The sequence below is a fragment of the Ciconia boyciana genome, chromosome 3 (assembly GCF_034638445.1).
Source record: "Ciconia boyciana chromosome 3, ASM3463844v1, whole genome shotgun sequence".
In the NCBI taxonomy this organism is placed as follows: Eukaryota; Metazoa; Chordata; class Aves; order Ciconiiformes; family Ciconiidae; genus Ciconia; species Ciconia boyciana.
The window spans coordinates 52733442-52759174 of NC_132936.1; the positions used below are offsets into that span (position 1 = coordinate 52733442).

A 25733-nucleotide genomic window follows, 5' to 3' on the forward strand; every position below is an offset into this window, starting at 1 on the left:
CCTCTGGGCCCAACTGTTCAGCCAGTTTTCAATCCACCTCACTTTCCACTTACCTAACCTGTACTTTGTTAGCTTGTCTATGAGGATGTTATGGGAGACAGTATCAAAAGCCTTACTAAAGTCACAATAAACAGCATCCACAGCATTCACCTCATTCACCAAGCCAGTCATCTCAGCATAGAAGGCTATCAGGTTGGTCAAGCACGATATCCCCTTTGTAAATCCATACTGACTACTCCCAATCACCTTCTTGTCCTCCACGTGTTTGGAAATGGTTTCCAGGAGGATTTTCTTCATCACCCTCCCAGGGACTGAGGCGAGGCTGACCGACCTGTAGTTCCCCTGATCCTCCTTCTTGGAAACGGGAGTGACATTTGCTCTCTTCCATTCCTCAGGAACCTCTCCCAACCACCATGATCTTTCAAAGATAATTGAGAGTGGTGTCATAATGACATCAGGCAGCTTCCTCAGCATTTGTGGGTGCAACCCATCAGGCAGCACAGACTTATATATGTCCAGTTTAAGTGCTCCCTACCCTGGTCCTCTTCCACCAAAGGTAAGTCTTCCTTGCTCGACTTTCCCTCTGGTCTCAGGAACATGAGATCCCTGAAGGCTGGTCTTATCAGTGAAGACTTAGGCAAAAAAGTTAAGTACCTTGGACTTTTCCATGTTATTTGTTCCCATTCAGCAGCAGGCTTATATTTTCCTTAGTCATTCTTTTGCTGTTTATGTACTTGTAGAATCTCCTTTTGTTGTCCTTCAGGTCCCTTGCCAGACTCAACTCCAGGTCAGCCTTGGCTTTCCTAACCCCTATCGTTGCAAGATCAAACAGCAACTCTATACTCTTCCTGTGTTACCAATCCCTGCTTCTACCTCATATATGCTTCCTTTTTATGTCCGAGTTCAATAAGGAGCTATTTGTTCATCCATGCAGCCCTCCTGCTGCCCTTGCTTGCTTTCCTACTTGTTGGGATGGAACTTTGTTGAGCTTGGACAAGGTGATCCTTGAATATCAATGAGCTCTCCTGGATCCCTTTTCTCTCCAGGGCTGTATCTCATAGGATTCTTCCAAGCAGATATCTGAAGAGGTTGGTCTGTTCTCCTAAAGTCCAGGGTTGTGATCCTGCTTTTTGATGTGCTCCCTCCACTTAGGATCCTAAACTCCACCATCTCAGCTAAATAAGCCAATAATCATATTGTAGCTCCCCAAGTTGTTCAAGACTGCAATTTTTCTGAGGATTTCCAGATTAACCTCTACTACCATTCAGCCTTTGGTTTCTGCAATTCCTCATGTGAAAAGCAACAGACAACCACAAATTTTAGAAGTGACTTAGCCACTAAAATAAGTTCCAGTGGAGATAGCTGCAAACAGTTTGGGGTCCAGCAGCATAAGCCTAATAACCACTGTCCAAATCAGTCACCGGATTAATCTCTTTCTGTGAATAAAAAAAAATGAAATTCAAGCAAAGACATTTTACTGCTTTCTCCTGCCCTCCTCTTATAAATACTCACAATGACACTGTACTTTTCTTACATCTTATATATCACAAACAATTGCACTGAAGTTCTTCCACACTCAGGGACAGGCTACATATCCAGATATTTTGAGTAGCCACTGAAGGGCACTGATTAAGAAAAAGCTTATATTTTTCTTTTCTCTGAATTAGTTTTTCCCAAAATCCACAATTAGAAGTTTATAGTCTGTTCGCTGTGGAAAGCAAAATACTTGAAGTAACCAGCATAATACTCTCACACGAGGTAAAGCCTTTGGGACAAGAAGTCTCAGATAAAGCTGTATTATCCTCGTGCTTTTTTGATAAAAAACTACAAAACTCCATTACCATTAGCTGTTTGCAGACTTTTAAAGTTATACCTATTGATTCTTAACAGATGATGGCCAGGATACTTCACAGGAAAAAATAGCCCTAACAAATAATACACCTCTGGTCTGTTTCTTCTGTTTCCATCTGTCACTCTAAGAAAGCTACTTAGATAAGGTAAGGAGCAAAAAGTAAAACACAAAGGCAGCAGAATTGAATAAAAGTCTTCCTTTCCCCTCAAAGTACCTAAGTTACCTTTTCCACATAATGAAGAAAAACTTTTCCCAAAACATGCATCAGATTATTTATAAATCCAGTTTATTATCCTTGCCTATCTCCACACTTGATTACGTTCAACTCTTTAGCTTCCTTCTTCCAAATCAAAGGATACAGGAGAGTTCCTCCTGCATCAAGGAATCTATATCCTCACCCTAATACCCAGTAGCATAACCATACGCTCTTTTGTTGCGCAGGCTTCCAATGTATCTTTAAACTACCTCACAATTAATATGCTCTGATGTCCATCTCTGAATGGAAAGGAACAGAGTTTTCTTAAGGCCTTAATGTCTAAAAAATTTATTTCATTTCTTTTCTATTTTCTACAATGCAAACTAAATTAACAAATTCCTAGAGCCATTTTGACTATAAATACCTCTAGGAATTCAGGAAATTTTTTTTGCCCACATTACAAAACCAATTAGAAATCCCACCCTGATGTTCAAGCAATAATGAAAACATTTCACCCATCACTGGTTCAAAAATAAGCTAATACAAGTCTTGAGCTGAGAGAGGTGTCACATTTGTTAACTAAATAATCATATAAAAGTGAACACTCTATATTTCATTATTCTCATTCATATTTTCCAGCTCTACTCTTCAAAAATGCTGTTGCTTAAGCCCAGCAATAATCTGCCTCATAACAAGAACACAGAAATAGGTGGCATTTCAGTTATCTTCAGAATAGACTCTAGTTACAGGGAAGAAATTCCCTTCCCCTCGTAATTCTTTATCTTATAAGAATCCCCTCCAGTATTTTCATATTCAATACAACAGAACTGGATAAAATACGGATTCCTTCAGCAGGTATCACCCTACAGTTGAAAGGAAGTAATCACCACTTGACCCAGGAACCACTGCCTATATGATGTTTTCACTGACATAAGCCTTCTTCCATGAAAAACTCGTATTAATAGTGGTAAAAGAGGCTTTATGTTTTTCAAAGTCCTAAGCAAAGACAGACCAACTTGATCTGTAATATCAGAAGAGAGGAGTAGTCCACCTTTTCTCTTAGGGAAAGTTAGTCAGTAGATCTTATTCTGAGTGTCTAATATTACACACAAAACGGTCTTGAACTGCAAAACTGAAAGCCTTTTAGTTCAGCAGTAGATTTCTTGAGCACATTCTCAAGTGTCTTCAGGTTGTAGAGTTACTAAAATATTCTGAACACAGACAGAACCAAGTGCACTGGTGCTTCTTCCATGTTCTCAGACTCCACAGAATATGAGTGGGGTTTGGGTTTTTGGGGTTGGGGGGGATGACACACCTTGGTTGGTTTTGGTTTGGTTTTTTAAGATGTCAAAAAGAGCTACCCATGATATTTTAATATGGCTTCTTTCCAGGCTGATAATCTTTATTTAAACAGTAAATTTTATCTTCTTTGTTACCTATCTAAGCCTTTAAATACAAGTTTAAATATTAATGCACTAATTATAAGTCTGATTCTCTTTGTGGAAAATGCACTTCATTCTGCTTGTTTCTGTATTACAAAGTTCATGTTTCTTTTTCAACTATTTCACCTTTACCTTTTTCACATTTCTAATATTTCACTAACCTGAAATTTCACTAAGGCAAACAGCAATTTGCTACATTATCTCAGGTTATAGAGTTTTATGATAAAGTCTGGAGAAGAGTAAAATATCATTTGAGGAAGAATTACAGGAAGAACCATTGAGAGGATTTAAGCAACTTACACAGTAGTTGTGAAATTTCCCAGGCTGTACTGAGCTTTGCACAAAGCTTCATCAAATTAAAAAAAAAAAAAATCTAGACTGAAATGGTGATGTAAAAAAATAATTTCACACACTCTACTTCCTCATGATGTTGTGCCCAGGTATGACAGAATCAGGTCCCTGCTACAACAGTGCTATCATGACAACAGGAAAGTCTCCTTTGGACTATTCCACACATTGTCTCCATAGTAGCATAATTTAAAACAGACCAAAGACAGACAAGAATCAAAGAAACAAACAAACAAAAAATCTCACTGCTGTCAAAACAGACTTTATAGTAACAATAATATAATCTAGTCCTGACTTTAAAAGAGGATTTCTTATTTCCTCAAAAGGCAGAAATATGAGCAAAAAGGTCATGGGGTAGATTCTGCATAAAGTGACTGACAGCAATGCAGCCACCTCTCAAACCCACAAGTGACCTTGACCTTATAGTGACAAGTACTTTAAAAGGATAGTAGTTTTATCTGCTAAGTCTCTTCATGCAGAATTACCATGGGCATTACACTAAACACAATACAGTGGTTTGTTCAGTTCAAACATCATGTGTTTCTAATGCCTCACTTTGCACTGCACACCTGATTGCTATATTTCAGTGTAGCACTGCTAGATTATGAAGAGCTTTAGGTACAAATCCTATCACACATTTCAACAGCCCTCAGCACAGTGACAGTGTTCAAACAAGGTAAATATTTAATCAAACAAGTGCACTGTTTTTGCAATGCAAGAAGTTCTTGCATTACAAAATTTTACTCACTATCCAGCACTTTGACAGTAAGGCACATTTTCAGTCATAAACATTTAAAGATCAAAATCTATCTTCACATAAAAACACCTAATTCTTACCAACTTTGAAAGAAAGATACATACACACACATATGTATGGGCACTACTGTGCTTGAAAGTGTGCAGTTTCTGAATCCATTTTTTCCCCCTAAGACACATGTAATAAAAATACAATTTAAGCTGCTTATTTTGCTATGAAATTTCTCTGTACTTAGCAAAGCAAATAAGGAACAAGGAGAACAAATTGTTCTCAGGTGCTAAAGAACAGTAAACTACCATTCATCTGAAACAAAATACATTATTAGCAAGTGCACATAATGACAGTTGTAATTTTTCACAACCTTTTTCCTTCAAGTCATTTTAAAAACATCTAGTTGTAAAAAAAATCTTCATTAAAACATTCATGTATATTTCCCTGTCAACACATAAAAGCAGATAAAACAAAACTATACTAGTAAGAGGCATTACCATTACCTAGCAAGAACACCTCTTTCCACTAAAAAAAAAAAGTATTATTTAGAAAGCATTTTAAGAAAATCTTATGTTTGAATAACTTTTATGCTTGCATACTTTAAGGAAAACATTTAGATAAACTTTGTGTTATTTAATTCAGAGAAAATAAAATATCTGTTGAATAATAGTGTCAGTAAAAATACTTTCATTTATGTACACTTACTGCAATCTCTCTACAGGCCGACATGGATATCCCTGTACCTTCAATTTGCTTCAGTGCATACTCCTTTTCATCTTTTCTGTACACAAAAAAAAAAAGAGAGAGGAATATTTTTAGCTCTGACATATTGTACCAATCAGTACAAGTATAATGGTTTATTTTCATTTGGTATGGATCACAAAGCTGAAAAGCCAAGCTGTTTTTATGCATAAATTAAACTTAGATATTAAAAGTAGGTTTCCTTTTTACATAGACTTCAAAAATTCCAAACTCCCACGTAAAGAAACTTTGTTAACCTATATCCATTTCTCTCTGAAACCATATAGATAACCGCAAATAACGTCTACAGAGAATTTTGGAGAACGCTTTTCCTGAAATTCCAGGATACTGTCTACTACCATGAAAAGGCAGCACAGTTTTATCATATCCCATGCCTGGAAAACTCTCCTAGAAATACCTAGGAACTGCAAGGATCTTACTTGATTTTACAAGCCGCTGTCAATCCATTTTTACTTCTGAAATACTATTATGTTTTAAACTAATTATACTTATTGAAAGAACATGAATTTCACTGGCAAGTTTGTGTTTGCCAGAGTACAAGCACAGAACTCTCCTCGAGTGCTAGCTACCAGCAGACCCCTACACGGTATATGAAACCGTGTGCTCTGAAGGACAAAGCCGAAACACAGTATTATCCTTTTAAATAATCACAGTTCAAAGTGATTTAGAGGGAAAATCAACAGAACAGGAAAATGAAGTAGCATCTCAAAGCCCTTGTGATACAACATAACCAGCTTACTGCCTATGGTAAGGTTTTGCAGGATTCAGCTATCATCAATAGATGTGGATAAGCACCGATACCCACGGTGTTGACGCACTTCTGTGGACTCACCAGTTGCAATTCAACAACCCACTAACCCCCATCTAGATTCCCTATGGCATTTCTGGTAGACTTCGGTTTCCCCTTCATCCAGTCCCAAACCATTTCATTTTGATATGGTGAAAAATTAGCTTTCGTTTCAGCCTCTCTTGCTTTTAACCAGAAGTCTGTGTCCTGACCAGCTCCAGCCTCTTTGACATCCCCACCTCTGAAATTCATAGGATGAGAAGTGGCTGCGTGGACAAACGTGGAGAGGGGATGAGATTGACCAGAAATTTTAACTGTCTACACGTATTAGTAACTACAGGTGATCACTTTTCCTCAGTAATTTTCAGCAGTAGCTAAACCCACAATGCATATCTATAGTTAACATTGTGCTTGGCTTCCATTTTGCCCCTTTTGCACTATGTTTTTTGAAGCAAAAATATGACAAGAAAATTCCAGATGTATTCTGACTACACATGAAAACGCAGTGCGCTGCAAGTTTTGCAAAAAGTAAATCCACCTTTGAAGTAGGAGTCACTCCGTGGCTGCTCCAACTGGGAAACCTGAGTTCTGGTGCTGCACCTTACCTCAGAAATAGTTGTTACTCCTCTCTCAAACAAGCACTTACATGAAATCTTTGGAAATCTTTGAAAATATATTCCTTCCAAATTAAAAAACAGAGAAATTCAGTTGTAATGGAATTACAATCTGCTTTATTTCAAGCAGGGTGTTTCAATGTGTTTGGGATTTGGTGCAATGTTGATGTCTAAGGAAGCAAGACCAAGCATGTCAGGCTACAGCCTTGAAGGGCCTCTTTCTCCAGATAAGTCTGGAGTAACACAAGATCCTTCCGCAGCTGAAACTAAAGGAATGGGTTACTTTTAGGTGACCTAAATGATTCTGGAACTGCCCAAGAGAGAAATACATTCTCGTTCTGCACAGAATTTCCGTGGAGAAATGGGAAGGACAGCAACTTACAACGTGCCTTGCAACTACCACCAAAGTATTCACCCATTCGCATACTTAGATGCAAGTCTTAACCACCAACACATGTGACAAACAAACATAAGACTGGACCCTCCTCTTCTAAAACAAACTTTTATCCCTCTATGCTAATTAAAATGAAATAGCCTCATATCACAGTATTTTAAACATATAACTTTTGACTCTGTACTTTGGCAGGGGAAGAGGGGGAGACACCCAAAACTTTTCAAGGGCAAAAGAAAGCCTAAGAAGTTACCACTACTAAAATTAGGCCAAATACTGCATTAACAGCTCATAAGTACACTTTCAGGAGTAACTTCGGAAGTGGACATGTCTGCTTCCTAAGCAGAAGGATTCACCAGGATCTACTGACATGATAATTCAGATTCCTTCTTTGCTCCCCACTGAGTAGCCCTTTATTTTCACAAATTAGTCATTTACAAGAACTTGGCTCAAGACGAAGACGCAGAACCAAGAAATGTGTAACTTTACAGGTAATAAGCTCATACCTTATCTCACAGAAATTGTTTCTGATTTCATTAATCAGTCCAAATTTTAAAGAGTAAATAATAAATGCCCATCCCCATTCATACACAGTTCTGCTATCTACACAGAAGATTTATATAAAACTGCAAAGTATTAACTCCATAAATCAGATGGCTGACTGTGAAGACAAAACTATATTGTCCACAGAACCAAAACCAACTCTGGACATTTAAAATTGGTCATAGCTTTTAAACTACGGTCATATTTAACCTACGCAGTACAGAACAATCCCATGCAGACACATCAGCTTGAATCCCAAAACAGCGCAGTCACTACAGCACTGCAGTATACCCTTCTTCTGGCACGTCTACTTAACTGGGCACACCACCCCACTGACACGGCTACCCTTGAACTAGTTCTACAGATGCAAGCATTGCATTCAGTTACTCAGACCTTCACAGACTGAAGGTCACCGCAGAGACCGGGCACGCCGTTTGGCACACACTGCCTTCAACAGCATTGCTTAACACCACTGCCGTGTGAGTCCGTCAGCGCTTAACAACCAGTCACTCTACATCGGATTTTAAGATACAAACGAGAAATGACGAAAGATGTTTAAAAAAAAATAAACCATCCAACAACTTAAGATATTATAGCATGTGGGAAAAGGCGGCAATTCTACTGAGCTGCAAACAACTTACTTCTAGGACACTGGGTTTTGTGAACATTGAGCAAAAATGGCAATAATGAAATACTTACCTAAAATAAATAGGTGTCAAGGATACAGAACTCCAAAGATACCATATTCTAGATCTCACAAAATGTTTTTTTACCAACAGCTTCAGAATCATAAATATAGCCTCCTTTAAATACATAAATATCATTTACTTGCTTTGGCAGAAATGCAAGTCTATATGAATACTTTTCCAAAGTTAACTGTTCTTCTTATGCAAACATAACAGCCTGTTAAAGCACTTTCCAAAAGATCTCCACCAACTGGTATTTTAACTAGTAATATTTCCCATTTAATAGTAATCTCAAGATAACTTGAGAAAGAAAGAAATATATTTAAAACTTCAATACCAAGTCAGCCAATGCAATCTGATGAAATACACAATTTTGGTTACGTAATAAAATTGTATTAAATGGCCAAAGAAAAAAAATAGGTACTTTATTAGCTATTTCCCCACTTCTGAGAATTCAATAAATAATGTCAAATGGTGTGTGCGATAGATAAGTATACTATTCAACTCCCTAAAGACCTTACAAAAAACACTTGAGGCAGGGGCAAGTATTTCTACTTCATGTTGAATATACAGAAAAACATCAGTGAACTTTGAACACATTTCAAGAACTTGTACAGATTTATACAAGAGGAAAGTTTTCATGAATCCTTTTCTGACAGATCCTATATCAGTACATTTTTCACTAGAGAGTGGAGCAAGTGTGATTAAGTTTAAATACCAAACCCGAACAACAAACTACACAGCTCTGGTATGAAGCAAAAGGCACCCATGCTAGGGGTAGCCAAGCAGAAACAAGGTCTTTGTCTGTAATAATTTTCATCTGGTCCACAGAAATACTGGCTTGGGAGCAGGCCAACTAACTTGAAGGTCCTGTTGTGCGGGGGTTTGTCTGAGGGCAGGGAGCAAGTGGCATAGACCAAGGTTTAATCAAGCAGGTTCTATTAAACAGCCACCCCAGGCTAACGGTGGCAATGCACTCACTGAACCTGAGTGAAAAACATAGCAAAACATAACTGAAAAGGACCGCTATTCTTCAAGAGGCTGCAATTCAACAATTTTTATTACAGTTTTTCAAAACTGATGCAGAAGAATTTGCCTGATAAAACAGGTACCAGGTCACACCTCCACAAGGTTTCTCCACACTCCAAGTTCCCTTTTCTGAAACTCAGGGCAAAGATCAAAATGAACATTGTTTCTAGTTCCACAAGCTTTACAATTCATGCTATTTTAACAGGGACTAACTTTTTACAAAAACGGAACCGATCAGATACCCCTGTCCTTAAAACTTCCTGAGTCAGTATTCTAGATAGCCACAGGCAGCATCCAAACACAAGGCTCCTCACACCTACCAGCAATAATTCAGAGTGTATGTGTCTCAAAAATCCATACCAGTGTAAGGCCATAACCTGGTCTTTGAGCTTAAACTTTTCTTCCCCACCAATATATATCACATTCTGCAAGTCCTTAAGGTTAATGTTAACATTTTAATTTGTATAGTGCAAAGGAAAATTCTGTCCTCTTTCCCCACAAAATTGTACTCAGATGGCTTATGTCCAATTGCAGTATTCAATGCAGAAAATGAAAATATGATTACTACTTCTGGGTAACACTTCCAGTTTCGATCTTCCAAATGCTTTGGAAAGAACAAAAAGTACCAAATTCACTTTAGAAGGGTGAAGTTCAGAAGACTTAGAATAATTAAAACATTTCAAAGGAGTTAAACTGTCTTAATTATTGCAATTGTACTTCAGAGTTCTCCCATCATATGAGAACCTACTTTACAAACAAGCCAATGGAAAACTAGAAACAACTTGCCCAAGACCGTAAGAAAAAAAATAGGAGGATTTTAAAATAGTGCATGGTTCAAACTATTTTCATCCCTATTATTCAAATTTTTAAACTTTTAATGATGGTCCATCTTGAATTCACATAATTTAACATACATCCCAACTTCAGAATTAATTATCCACATCAAGGAACTGGCTTGAAAGACTGCAATCACACTGAAGCCACAACTGTGGCTATCACATCAGTGAATACAGATATTAACATTACAGTATAAATTAAGAAAGTTATTATTAGTATAAGTGCACAGTATCATAAATAAAAATAAATAATAATTAAAGTGCACATTTTCTTAAACAAATGAAGTGCACCATAAAAACATTCCAAGACCTAGCTAGAAAAACCTAATAGAAAACAACAACAATTCACCCTTGTAAGCAACACTCACAGAATTTAAACATTTGTGACTTTGTAGGACAAAGCCTGGGAACACTGTGGAGTTCAGTGTCCTTCAAACACAGTACAATCCGGAACACAACATTCATACAGATACCTTGTTATGCTCTAATCACTTTGTTTAATTGCTGCCATACAGCATAGAGTTAATCACTCAGCAAGAGATCAACAAGGGTTACAAACTCCCCCCCCAGATAAGGCAAAACCGTGACACTGAAGTGTGCCTAGAATTTAACTGAAAAACCTTTCATGGTATCCGGAACATGGCAGCAAAGCCCCTAAATCGATCACATTCAGCACTGGTTACCTTAGGCAAGCTGCTCACAGATTTACCTCCACACATAGCACATGGCCATAGCCCTTTACAAAGGTAACAGTACCAGTAAAAGTATCTACAATTGACTGGGAAAAGGGACCTAATCCTTCCCAAAAAGCAATGAGTTCTTATGCTTTAGTGTTTTTTATGCATATAGAAATAGCCACTAACCCAAAAGAAGTACAAGATCAAAAAAATCCAGACGTGGCGTCACTAGGGTACCATGTTCTTCAAGAGACTAGGAAAGTAATTTTCTTTTACCATTATCCTCAAACCATATCAAGCCTTATCCAGTCAGCAGCTCAGCCAGCTCCTTTTCATCCACACAGCAACCAGCCACAAATGACAGAAGCTGGGAATCTACAGGTTGATCTTAATTTATTTCTAGGGAACAGTATGCATGCTGAATTTCAATGCATATATATATTAGTTCATTTTGAGAGCTATGTAAGAAACTCAAAATGTGAAACAGTAAGGATAGCAAGCAGAAATTTAAAAGAAATCCATGACTACGTCAGTCCTTTAAAAGGTTTGTCTTCACCTTCAAGGGCAGCTGTCTGCTGCTCTGCTAAAAAACTTCACAGCACCTACAGGTTATTCCTACAGCCCGGTCCCAGACAAGTTCAACGCGATGCGGATACCTGAGTTACATTTGGCTGGTTTTGGCCACGAAAAGAATGGATGAAACCAACAGACTTTTACGTCATTCCGCTACGGTGAAAAGTTTACCATTTCAGTAATGTCTGTGGACTGTGTAGCTGGCCTGCCTGCTGATGCATCCCTCAGAGGTTTGGTGGGAACCTTCTCGGTGTTGCAAACAGAAGAGCACACATGTACGGCACAGGAGAGGACTTCTCATACAGAAAGAGCAGACATGTATGTCACCTCATCTGCTCGAACCTGGGCCTGAACTCTCCTCTTAATGGCAGGGTGGGAAGCCAACCTCCCCAGCAGGCAATGACTATACAATCTTTAAAAGTTGAGCTTGCATCGTCTGGAACAACGTCTAAAAGTAAATTTGGGGAGTGGGAACAAGGCAACAAACCTACACCAAACAGGACAGTCTTTACTATGCAATATAAAAAGAGCTAGGGTGAAAAGAGAATCCCCAAGGTTGATCCAGGTACACACAAGGAAAACACTTTTCAGAATGGAAACAATATGCTACATTTCATACTGCATTTCTGAATCTTTTGTCTCACAAAGTCCTTATAATCTCAATTTTCAAAAAGGTGCCCGAATGCTACACAGCTCATGGGTGTCACTGCCTGACGATACGCACTAAACTCTGCTATGTCTCCCTCCAAACACCCCAGACAACGCCAGCTACCACAGCATACCCAGACAATAACACCAGAAGGCAGCATTTCTCTTTACTTTCTGCCACCTCCAAGACTTGAAGGCCATACATGAAGCCCTTCTGGAATCTATGAACACAGCAGAAATAAAAGGCAGAAGATTGTGTCATGTTAGATGGTACTCTTCTAAAAATGCAACAATACCAAATTCCTGAACACTAAGCATAGTTTCCTACTCCGATAATTTTATAGACTTGCCAATGTCAGGTACTTCCATAAATGCATGTCCAAAAGAAGACTAACGCAGGGCTCATAATATAATCTGTGAATTTTTACAACAATGATTTTTTGGGGGGCTGGTTGGTTTAAAAAAAGCTTGAAAAGAAAATAATTTTTTTTTATTTTGTTTGTTGAAATTAGCATTCTAAAATTAAGTCTACTATAAACGTTTATAAATTGGCAGAGATATTCAAATATAGAGCAACTGATTACAACAATTAGCCTTTTTTTAAAAATATCTGATTTTCATTACATACATATGAGAAACAAGCAGCAGAACAGTTACACAGTTACACAGAAAATCTGGCACGTTCCAGCCATATAAAAGAGATCATATTAAAAGCATCACTGGTATCAGATTATGGATTGACACTCGGTGTTATCACAGTACCCTATCAGAAATTGAACTATACCCAGATTTTGTTCTATTATCTATAGAATATCCACAGATGTACTTCTAAAAACCACTGTTGATATGGCTACTCTTCTGGTTGTTTATTCCTCTGTAAACCAGTCTATGAACTCAGGAGGAAATGTGCATGTTAAGAACTTGCCTTGTTCTTTAAAGTGATGCTAAGCTACTTGCCACTAAACACAACATCTTTATATTATGTGCTTCCAGAGTCTCACAAAAGATGCTAAAGACCTATAAAAAAACCCCCAAACTTCAGCTACCATAGGTCATGTGTTCTTTATGTATGAGTTGACAGCTGATTAAAAAGACAAAACAGCGAATCTGAGCACTGATAAGATTTTCTGTGTTATTAAAAAAAAAAATTCCTTTACCCAGCTATAATTTCGTTAGACTGGGAGTGGGGAGTAGAGGTCTGTTAATATCAACATGAGGAGATTGGAACTATTCCAGCACCATTACACATAACCTAACCATATCCTCTTCCTTTTTTCCAGTAGTTTCTAATTCAGAAAATTAAAAGCAAATCTTTGTAGCATAGATAACTTCTAACTGTTAACAAGTTTCAGACTATTTCACGGTCACAGCCACAAAGATCTCTGCAATAACAGACCATTGGAAATCTTACTAACCTTAAACTTATTAAAATTTAGCCTTTACACTATAATAAGAAAACTGTGTATTTGTAAGAAAAGAGAGCACAACTTCAGTCACTGCCACCCTCACCCCAAATCTACTGATGAAGATTCAGAGAACTCAACCAGCTACAGGGTTGTTGCCATTGCTAAAATTAGACTGGCTCCAAAATATCTTGAGTGACTGAGAACTGAGAATTTCATATGAGTAGGTGTGTTTTATAACAGATTGGCATAAGCAGACTTGACAGCCTGTTTATGAAGGTAAAAACTGAAGCATTCACATTAAACCTTGAAAGCTGTAAAATTATTCTGCTGCTCCAGGTAATTTCTTCCAGCATTTGCCGTATTAAAGCAGGGGATGGAGCTGTACCTGATCTTATTTCTTTATAGACAGGCTTGATTACAGATAATGAACAGATTTAGGAAATACCTCCCTTCCAGAAAGGATACTGCATGTAAGGATTTGTTACCTTAAAATAAGGAACAGCAGCAGCAATGAAAAAAATACCTCTGAAATAAAGAGGAAACAAGCTTTTATTTATCTGTGATTTATTTACCAAGGCCACAGACACAGGGTCCTTTAGACTATGCCACAAAAGAATCTGCCGTTTGTTTCATAAAATCACTTATAAGAAGAATGTTTGCGACTAACTATAAATGTGAATAACATTAGCTGTCTGGTTTACAGTAATTTTGTAAGTATAGGTCCTAAAGCCACAGTGTAAAAACATACTGTAACTACACAGTCTAGCTTAATGTGCATCACGTCTGTTCCTCTGTAGTGCTAAATCTGGCTAAATACTACAAATTTGATAGCTGGAAAATTACTATTAAAACATCAAATATTAGGAAGCCTGTATTTCTTTTGAGTCTCTTTGGTGAGAACCTCAGTTTGAAACACCAAATGTCAATTTTTTTCTAAACAATTGTAATGCATTAGGTTCACCTATAGCAGAAGAAAAAAATATTGACTCAATGTAAGACCCATCAGAAGGACAATGGCCTAAAACCTGCAGTTATTTAGTTTTCCTTTTCTAGCTCACAACAATTAATAGCTTCCTCTCAAGCATATAGAAAGTCCAGATTTACCAGAGGTATCTGTTGCACAACAGAGCACATTTATTACAGTTAGAAAGTTGCTGAGTAGAAAAAAAACCACCCTCATAAGAAGGTATAAGGACCAGAACGAAATTCTACAAAGTAACCATAGGGTCCAACTTCATTCCATCTGAAATAGGAAAAAAATCATTCTTGCTAATGGAGCATCTACATCTTTCCCCTCACTTCAATATCAGGCAATTAGGATTTCACAAAGTTACAGATGTCTTTATTCCAACCACTAAGAGAGACTTCCCAACACAGAACAAGGTCTTCAGTCAGCAATCATCGTATCTGTTCCCAGGGAATCCAAGTCAGTCTGCCTCCTTTGAACTTTAAAACTGCAAGTCCTGCAGTGAAAATAGGCTTCTCTTGTGCTCTTTCTGTAGCTTAAGAGCATCATTTGGATAAAGTTTTACACTGACATTTTTTTCCCACCACTGAACTCACACTAAAGGTAGAATAAATGGCATTCCACTTCTAACGGCCTTTTGGTTGTTCTGAACTGAAGGTCAAATTAAATTTGGTAATTTGTCTGCCTCTGTTTCTCATTTGGAGCATGACAGAATTGGGAAAAGGAACAACTGGTTATCCTGTACAATGATTAGTTTTAATCAAAAGGTATTAACATAAAGCTAACTTTGAAGTCTACAACGCCCTTGAAAACATAGCAACAACTCATACAGGAACTCCGTTTCAGGAATAGACACACCCAAAGACACAGGCTGAAACCCACTGTCAGCTGCACTAACAATAATGAATCAAAGCAACCAACATGGCATTTTTGAATTAGCAAGGTGATAAATCTTAGCATGAATCTGTGGTAATCCATGGAAGTACTAATACAGTGAGAATTTTCTCTAAACACCTTTGAATTTGGAGAATTCATGAGCCATAAGATAAGAAGCGTCTCTCAAAAGAATCTACCTAGGAGTCAAAAAGATAATCTCATGCTGCCAGAATTTCATGCACGAGTGACCTCTGTATCATCAGATCTCTTCAGGCACTTGGACCCCACGACATACCAAAGAGGTGGGAGAGTCAAGGACACCTGCAGTCAGAGCAGAGTCCCAGCATTACCTGTGTGAATGTTTCCAAGTGCTCTAGTGAAGACGGGGAAAGAAAGGAGGGACAGAAGAGACATAAAACCTTCTGGCCACATAAAAAGGATTGACTCTTGCTGCAATTGATGCATGAGGAAACCAGATACATCGCTTTAAAATAGTGAAAGTGTCCTACTTTACCTCTGGATGTAGTTTCCATTCCAGAAGATCTAGCTTCTGCCTCCACATCAATTGCCTATAACATTTATTTTCACTTGACTGTAAAAAGAAATCAATAGCATCTTCTACTTAAGTCAGCAGGGAATGAACAAAAAAATAATCATACCACACGTGAGGCCCAGTTTATGGGAATACATGTTTAAAGCCATACTGAGACTGTCCCCAGCTTGTGTCTGTGCTCCTATTTAGCCCAGAACCCTTACCCTTAAGTGAGCGATCCGACACTCCCAGCACTCACAGGAAGCTATAGCTGTTGCTTTGCCTATTGCAAAACCTGAGCTCAGTGTGGTGTCATCTCCAAGACAAATGACCCTAAAATTTTTTAAGATCATGAACTTTGCAGAAAACAGACGACAACTGAGGGAGAAACAAGCAGTTATGCAGTAGCCTCCTCTGAAAATACTTATATAAAAACTGCTAATCCCAGAAAAGGCAGAAGCAAACATGCATAATGCCCTTCAGAGATTCACTTTTCCAGTAATCTCAGCTCCTCCAATCTTTCTCACAAGAAAAGTCAGCTCTGCTTTCCAATTAAAAAAAAAAACCAACACACAAACAAACAAAAAAACCAACACCCACCCCCCCAAAAAACCACACACACTTATAGAGACCAATTTTGCAAAGGTCAGTTAACACTATCTCTACAACAGTCCTTTCAGACAGTCTTATCAGATATACTAATATTTCATAAATTCTCTCTCTCAAAAAAAAAGCTAAACCAAGGAATTGTGCTCCACAGAAAAGTCTAAGAACATATTAATAAGAAATTCAGATACAGAAATATCAGTTGATTTAAAGACTATCACAGGATTTTGTTAATAACAACTGATTTTGATTTAAAAGGTTTCTGTGCTTTTTTTCTTCCTGAATCTGTTGAGATAGCTGAAGTTCACAAGAGGTATAATAATTTCTAATATCATCACAACTAGCATTATCATCTGTCAATCATCTAATTTACAGTCAAGTGATCCATGTAAACCAAGTCCCCAGAGCTGGGAGATCTTTTATAAACCTAAATTATTTAGATACGTGACACTCGTAAGTCAAGTCAAAACAGTAAAGTTTTTTATTTGCTATACCAGTAGAAATTGTTCTTCATTTCCTAAGGTCACATGCCAAGTTAGCCAATTTATTCTAAAAGCAGTTGTCCTGGACCAGTTTCAGCATTCCTTCAGGCAAACACGCTGTTATTGAAACAAATAAATCTTTTTAAATTCTAATACTTTGTTTCAGTAAGAGAGATTTAAAAAAAAAAAAATGCAGCCTGTGTCAGTTCTCGAATGTCAGCAAAGAAGGTCAAGAAATGACACATCTTTGGAAGCAGAATATATGAGCTGCCAGTCACTTCCGCTAACGATCCCTTCCTCGATCATACACATGCACTGTATCATCTCCTGAACTGTACGGTAAGCAGCAGTGAGCACATGCAAATAGAATCTTATTTTACAATGCAGAACTTGGCAGTTAAAAATAGAGGAGAAAGACTTGGGTTAGAAGGCATCTATGCAAATCATGAGCTTGATTAAGGCCACAGAAGACACACACACGCCCTTTCAGTAGGTATTTTCAAAAGATATAGGAAAATTTAATGTTACTAACAAATCTCTAGTGAAATTTGGTTAGAACATTCCACAGAAATTCTGGTTACTTGTGCAAACACTTCTGTAGCATTCTGAACCACGGCAATTCCTGGGGCTTGGGGTTTTTTTGGGTTGTTTTTTTTGTTTGTTTGTTTCATTTTGTTTTTAAATCATGCATGATGTGAAAATACTCATCTTTAAAGTACATTTATGAAAAAAACTTTACAACACTTCTACCCACAATACAACAGATTCGATGACCCAGAAATACACTGACGTATTAAATTTCTATGTCAAGTAGTTCACATGAGAAGTATTTAGCTTCTGACCTAGCCCCTGTTCTACCTTGCTTTGCACCCTCTTACCAAGTCAGGGGGCAGAAAGGAATCTCTTCTTCCCACTCAAGCTCTTACTTCCTTTTCCTGCAGCACTATTGGAAAACTCTTAACCCCTTCACTCTGTAACAGGAAACTTCTTATCCTCTTCATCTCTTTAGAAAAAACACACCAGTAAATCTTGAGAGGTTTTCCTTCACAGCTTATTATGGGCTAATTGATGCACAAGTCTTCCTCTGCAAGACTGGCAAAAATCTTCATCTGTTTCTCTCTCAAACACACACAACCTCTTCTACATTTCATCACCTTTGCTCATCTCCTTTCTTCCTCAGGCTCCTACCACCACCACACCTTTGTGCTTACCATAGTAGCAAACGAAACACCAGCTGATGCTATTTGCTTTCTGAAAGGCTATAGGCTGTACAGCTCATTTCTGCACTTGGTTTCAGGGAGAGTAACAGAAGAAAGGACAACACAGCCATGGGAGAGACCTGTGGGAGCAGGTGGAAAGCCTGTGGGAAGCCCTAAAAATTACTCATCACCACTTGCACTATCCTCTTGGGCAGGAAGCAGAGCCACAGTATAGTTGCACTGGCAGCTCTCAGTAAAGCACAGTTATGAAATACTAACGATCTCTTCCTAGATTGGGGGGTTTTATTAGACTGCATTGCAGGCAACTAGTTAGACAGGTTTGGTTTAGTTCTGCTGCTGCTTCTTGCACATATTAAGAGCACTCTGGGGTAACACGTATTTTCAGGATTCGCAGGTAAATCTAGTATTTAGGTTTACTTAGCTATTGAGAGATTATAGCGAGGCATGAACACCTTCAGACATTCTACCTTCCTCAAGATAAGAAGTTTCATCAAGAAAAAAAAATTATGCAAGTGAGGAGCAGAACCAGCTTTTCAGCTACCACCATTGGTAGAGATTTTGCTGCAGAGAAAGGTAAGTGCTCAGGATCAAATACATTGCTTTCTGACTTGGGTCAATATTTCTGTGATTTAGCCTGTGACAGGATTACATTAGTAAACAGCAACTACAGCTGAAAACTCAAATTACTTACATTCAAGACAATGTCAAATAGAGGAAATAATGAGGTGTAAATACATAAATTATTATAGACTATCAAATATCTTACAAGTACATACTTGCATTGGTACATAACACTCCAGTTTCACATTCAAGAGAGTATAATTCTTGCCACATCAATGAGTTGCCTCTCTCTTAACAGTAAATGTAACTGCAGTACACATGTACCCATCCCCCTGTGATTTTACCGCCAACATTGTTCACTTGTAGCATTTAGTCAACTTGAGTGCAAGTTTCATTTCCTGGCACACTCGTGCTATACGACTTCAGTAATTTAAGTTCTGCAGAATAACAATATGGGGAGAACAGTAGACAAAGTACTGCAATACGAATACTGATTTAAGAGAATAAGCAGATTACCTTTGCCTCTTCTACACTTAAAGTTTTCTGCCACCACAGTGATCTCAGTCATAAGTGTGACCAGATGCAACCTCTGAACAACCTAACGATATTAGCAGAAATCCCAACCACAGCGAGTGGCCCTGGGAGAAAGCCTGTTTTTCCAATAGAGCCATGCCTCACAGCACGCTAGTTTTTCTCTCTTAATCAGTATTTTTCCACTGCTGCTTCAAACAAGTAAGATTCATCAAATAAAAAAAACCTAAAACAAACAAAAGGTTACATGCCCAGGACCACAGCCAGCATTCCTAGGTTAGACTATATGCTTGCCTTGGCTAATGCCCTTCCCCTTCCTTTCTCTTCCCATGCCCTTCCCCCAGCTTTCACTCGACTCGCGTGGACTTGGATGCAGTAAACACTTCAGATCCGCATTAAGAACTTTACATTAATGTTCTTGCACACCGATATCACTCCAAGGAGGAAAATAGACTCTTTAGTTACAAGCTTACAGTACTCAAAAATTGGGGGAGGAAAACACACAATTATTTCATTTGTCTCCCCACTCCTATGCCTGTGCTTTACAGTGATGTTTCTGGCCTTCCATCACTGTTGCCCAATTTCCAAAAGAGAATTCCCTATTTGGCAGCTAAGGTAAAGCCTCTTTTGTACCAATTCTCTTGTTTGAAAGTTAGAGACACAGTAACAACAAGGTAATCTGACAAGTTACAAATAGTGACTTTCTTTTTTGAAAGAAGTGTATTAATGTATTAGCATATAAATCTACACACTTCATTCAGCTGATACATTGTACAGTACAGAGCAGTGCCAAATCTCTTACACTTGCCAAAGGATAACATGGCAGGAGGGTCTGCAGAGGCAGCGCCTGCTACTGAGCAGGTGGCGAGCCTGGGAGCTGCCCAGGGTACAACTCCTGGCCCTTCTCCTGCCATCATCTCGGAAGCTGATCACTCAGTATTTCTGTCATTGCCTCCGTAACAAGATTAAAAAAGCACACACCTGCTTTTTAAAAGGTGTTTTGAAAAACACAGATTAAAAATATTACCTACATAGTTACTTGGAAAGAAAAAAAAAGAGCTGTTTGTAATTTTATTTTAATAACCTCTGTTGCCCAAACCCAGGTAGTGAGTAAAGAAAAATAACATAGCCATAGCGTGAGAGAAAGCAGCCAGCTCAATTGTTTATTTAAAGGTAAGCAGAAGCAGCAATAACTAGAAAGGTTGTATTCACATGAAGATTCCAGCTTTTGCAAGTGCTACATCTGCTGTTGCTGCTACAGAACGAAGAACAGAGTGGCCTATTTTCTACTTGACTCGTGCATCCCATTATTCCTTGCACACTCCTGACTAACCAACAGCAGTATCTTTTCAGCTTGCTGACTTGTCCAAACACCCTCCTGCAGGTGAGCAGACATCCTGGTGAAGGAACAGAAATACTCTGTAGTGGCCTGGACTGATAGACTGATCTTTCCCGAAGAGTAAAGGGAAATAATTCAGGCATATAAAACAAACAAACAGAATTTCCAACCCTCGCTTCATCCTAAAAATTGCATCCCATGTGATAAGGAGATAGATGAAGTGAAACTACTAAGCACAACATCGTGGCTTAAACTGTGATCAAAGAAGCAGCAAGGAATGTAATGAGGAGAGGTAAGGCATGGAACTAAATCACACTTTCCTAATCATGACTGGAAAAATTGCATTATTTGTTTTACTGGACAAATGTGAACAAGTGTCCAAAAAAATGTTAGCGAAAGTCAACATGATGTTTTGAGGTAGTACACACACACAAAAATCGTAACAGATTTTCCAGCTACATAAAGAGCTAAAAACTTAACATAGAGAATTGAATTGCAATCATGAGGCTTACATCACTATTTCCTCCTCAAAGCCACTGGTCCCATTTTTGTGTATACTGAAATAAACCATTAGACAGCTCATATAAAGACTCCTATTTTCTAGCCCTTCTGGACTACAAAGATATTAAAGAAAGTTTTGTAAACCCAGGTGCCTAATTTAGTTAAACGCATAATGCAGGTAATACCTCTAGACCTCATCAGAGCACACAAACACTACTGAAGTAAATGGAAGCTGCAGGTGCTCAACATCTTTAAAAATATGCTCATACAGTGCATGCAAATGTCACAGCAACATTGTTCAAACCTGACTGCCTATTTAAAAAAAAAAAATCTTTTCACTTCCATAGAAATCAATCAGCTCACTAGAAACATGCCCAAATGATATTCCACTCTCAGCTGAAAAAGCCAAACTAAGCTGTTACTTTGTTGAAAAACTGCTTTTATGCCCAAACCATTCACGGAGATCTAAGTAATGCAACCACTTTTTTTACAAGCATTTTATTGAAGAGCTTGCCAAGCTCTGTATAAACATATTTTACTATTTCATAAAGTTTATATGCCAGGTTTTTGAAACATGAAGTGACAGGATCTCAGTGGAATTTCTGCAGAGCTACAAGGTTCTTATTGCCCTCAGCCTCCTGAGACTGTAAATTGACTATAAGAAGCAAGTAGCCAGAATCTTTTTCTTTTATACAGGAATGCCTTGCAAATTTGAAATACTGAAACAGTCTCTATGATCAGCCAAAGGAGAATTCCTTTACACAAGGCTCAAAATCCCCCAGTGATCAGCACACTATAAATATGCATCACTGCTGGCTTTCTGTTGCCAGCACTGGAAAGAGTTTCTCTCCATCATAAAGGACCCCTTAAAGCTAAGAACTAATGCTAAATATCCGGCAGAGGTATTTTAGCTAGATATTTTCATAAGGAAATCACCTTATCTTAATGATTTAGGTTGTTTTCTAATTTTTTTTCTAACTTGTTCACATCTTTCTTTCACCCAAGGTCCTAAAGTTACACAAAAGCAACTGAGAGTGAATTCACCAATGCCATAAAAAGGAAAACCAAAAAAGGGAGAATAATCCAGTTTCCAAGCTTCACAAAGTAAAACCTCTGAGTATATAGTACAGTTGCATTTGTGCCATATTATATTGCGTTTTAATCTATCTGACTGCCTACTGAAACTTTGCACTTCCTTTTCCTACTTAGTTTTCTTACGGCTCAAGGTCTCCCTTGGATTATTCCCAGCTCTGACCCATTAGCTATCTTTTTATTATGTTTACTTTTGTTTTACTACCCATTTGCCTTTATAATACTATTATTATTGTAGGGATTTTGAAGACATGTCCTTTATGGTGTTTTGTAGCATTAATGCAAATCTTGCAACAGCTTTCCATTGCCAATGACAGAAACGAAACAGGTAAGTTAGAAACAGACATCAAATTTCATTTTTTTCATAAAATGGTAAACTCAAAGCTCTGCCTCTTTTATGCTGTTCTTACAAGGAGTAATTTTAGGATTCCTATATCAAAGAACAGCAAAAAACATGTAACCAGCATTTTGGGTGTTTTTACTACCACTTACTCTCATATATCTCATATATTATACATATATATATATATATATGTAATATAAGTAAATTAAAACTTCAAAAAAAAAGAAAACACGACTACTAAACCTACAAATATTAGAAGAGCTCAGTGGTAGCTGGAACACCCAGAAAGGCTTTAACATTTCCTTCTCAAGTTAGCCATGCTCTACTATTCTTAAGGTTGCAGAGCAAGCTAGTGAGAATCAGAGCTCATTTCCCAGCATTTAATCCTCCGCCTGAATTAGTGTGCTACCTTTCAGTTATTAATCACTTTGATACTACATCCTCTTAACCCAGAGCTTAAATTTTCAAGACACACATGAATGCAATTTACTCCTACAGAAAAATCCCTGAACTTCTCTATTAATCTAAAGCAGCAGTGCTCCATTAACCAATTCCAGAACTTTGTTTAAAAAATTGACATTTTTTCATATTCAGTCTTTTCTTTTTCAAAGTTTCACTTGCGTATAATGGAAAGCTATTACTCTTTGGCTTTCTGTTTGAAAGGTATCACCTCCGATTTGCAAGTATATTTTATCAAACTTTACAGTATGCTTAGAACACTTCTATAAATGCAGTCCGTGTTCACGCAGTATTCACACGCCAGAGTGAAAAAGTGCTTAACGGCTCTTCTGAAAGAAAAGGGTTGTATTTGGAACCCGCACCTGCATGAGAGCCTTACTCAGGCCTCAGGACTGCTCCTCTTCAATGACTGCTCACCAGCCAAGCAATTCGAGTTCCCCATTGCTCTCTTAACCACAGCACAGTAAAAACGGCATCCACGGGACACCTATGCCATGGTGCCAGCTGCCTTTTCCCCAGGGAAAAGAAGGAAGCCCTGCTTAGCCAACATACGTAGGCTTAATGGCTAAATGACCCCTTGGGATCCAGCCAGCAGCCAGGTATTTGAGGACAGGGACAGGTATCGTGCTCTCGCATGGGATCGGGACGATGGAGACACACCTCCCACACACCTGTGCGTAGGTACGGACAGAAGCTGCCAGCTCTGCCTGCAAGGAGCCTCCCAGACACGCCGCCAAGCCAAGCCAAGCCTGCCCGGCTCTGGGTTCAGCAGGGCACCTGCGGCTGGGGCCAGACCAGAGACCAACACGCTCCCCAGGGTTTCCCCGGGCGGCTCAGGCGCATCGGCCCGAACGGGAGAACCCGAGGAGGGGCAGCCGGTAGCCAGGAGCTCCTGGCATCAAACTTGCTCGCTTTCCAATCCCCTGCAAGTTCTCGGGGCAGAACGTCACAGCACGAACGCAGTCGCACAAAAGATGAAAGCGACGACGTGAAACCCGGTATTGGAAACCAAAGGCGATGCCAACGGCACAGCCTGCTGACACAGCACCCCCCGCCCGCTGCGCCGCCGGGGGGGGGCAGAGCGGGACGCGCCACCGGGGCCTCGGCCACCACCACCGGCGGTGGAGCGCTGCCGCGTCCCACGGCCGCCAGGACGGAGGGCACACGGGGGGGACCGCGACAGCAGGGCGGCGGGCGCAGGCAGCGGGCAGGGGCGGGCGGGACCGCCGTCCCCTCACGCGACGCCAGGGCTCGGTGGGCAGCCGGGCACCGAGCCGCGGTCGCACGCGCGCGGCGCCGCAGGGCCGCGGGCCGCCCCCGCCGCAGGGCCGGGGCACCGCGGCCCGCTCCCGGCGCGGGGCGGGGGCTGCCCGAGCGGGCTCCGCGCTCCCGTCCCCGCGCGCTGCCAGAAACTTTCCGCCGGCGGGGAGGGGAGGGGAGGGCGCCGGCGCGGGGGGGGAGGAAGGGGGAAGGGGGGGGCCGCCGGCCGTTGGCGGCGCGGCCCGGCGGCGCGGCGCGGCCCTTACCCGTCCTTGCGGCGGGCCTTGTAGACGTGCCCGTAGGTGCCTCTGCCCACTTTGCAGCCCTCGTACTCGAACAGGTCCTCCACCCGCTCGCGCTCGGCCGCCAGCTTCGACTTGAACTCGTAGTCCATGTCTCGCCCATGGGCGGGGAGGGACGGGCAGGGGACGCGGCGGCCGGATCAGCACCCCCGGCTGGCGGAGCCCCCTCCCGGCGCCGCCATTTCCGGGGCTCGGCGGGGGCGGCGGGCGGGCGGGGGGTGGGCGGTTTGTTTTTGTTTTGGTTTGGGGCTTTTTGGCGGGGGGAGGGGGTGCGCTCCGCCGCCACCCGCTTCAACTGGGCTCCTCGCGGCGCGGCGCGGGGGACGCCGGGAGTCGTAGTGCGGCTGCGGGCGCCGGCCCCGGCGCCGCGGGCGGGACGCAGCGGCGGCAAAACTACAACTCCCGGCATGCCCCGGGCCGCCCCGGCCAGGCGGCGTCGGCGCACTTCGCTCCCCGGAGACGCTGAGCGTTTCAGCGGACGCTGGGAACTTGCTGACTCTTCACGTTGTGGGGTAGAGGCGGGAGCGGCGCGCACGGCCGGGCCCGGCGCCTCTCGCTGGGAGGGAGGGTGCACGCGCCACCGCCGCCGCCGCGCCTCGCAGGGCGCAGCGGGGTGCCGAATAGTGCGGCAGCTTGTTTATCTCGCGAGCTGCCACTCAAGGGCCCGCCCCGCCCCCCTGCTGGACGCTGCGCTCTGATTGGCGGGTCTCGCCCCGCCCCCGCAGTGGCTCGGCCGCGGGTCCCCACCGCCGGCCCCGGGCGGCTGCGAAGTCCCACCCCCGCCCGCAGCCGCCCCGCCCGACGACGGGAGGGGCGCGGGCCGAGGCGGGCCCGGCCCGGGGGCAGTTTCGAGGCAGCGGCCCGGGCCCGGCGGGGTTGCGGCGTTGGGGAAGATCCCCTGCTCGCCTGAAGGGCGGGGGCGCGGCCCCGGGAGCGGCAGTTGCCGCCACTCGGCCCGCCACTTGCCACAGGCGGCGCGCGGGAGCGGCCGTTGGGCCGCGTCCCGTGCCGGCAGCGCTCGGGCCCTGGCCCGCCCCAAGCAAACGGCTCCTCAGCGGAGCAGAGGCCTCGTCCACGTCCCGGTCCCGCGTGTGCCGGTCCGGCGGGGCCGCGCTGCAGACCCG

At 41.1% G+C, this 25733-nt stretch overlaps 1 protein-coding gene across 1 annotated transcript in view; it reads right to left on the reverse strand.

Annotated features, from left to right (window-relative positions):
- Window positions 1-24887, reverse strand: part of CDK19 (cyclin dependent kinase 19) — a 131308-nt gene extending 106421 nt beyond the window's left edge. The window contains exons 1-2 of the mRNA XM_072855673.1: window positions 24574-24887; window positions 5292-5367 (exon numbers count right to left, since the gene is read on the reverse strand). Of these exons, the coding sequence (XP_072711774.1) occupies window positions 5292-5367; window positions 24574-24701 (204 nt within the window). The 5' untranslated portion in view covers window positions 24702-24887. The remainder of the gene's footprint in view (window positions 1-5291; window positions 5368-24573) is intronic.
- Window positions 24888-25733: the final 846 nt, after the last annotated feature.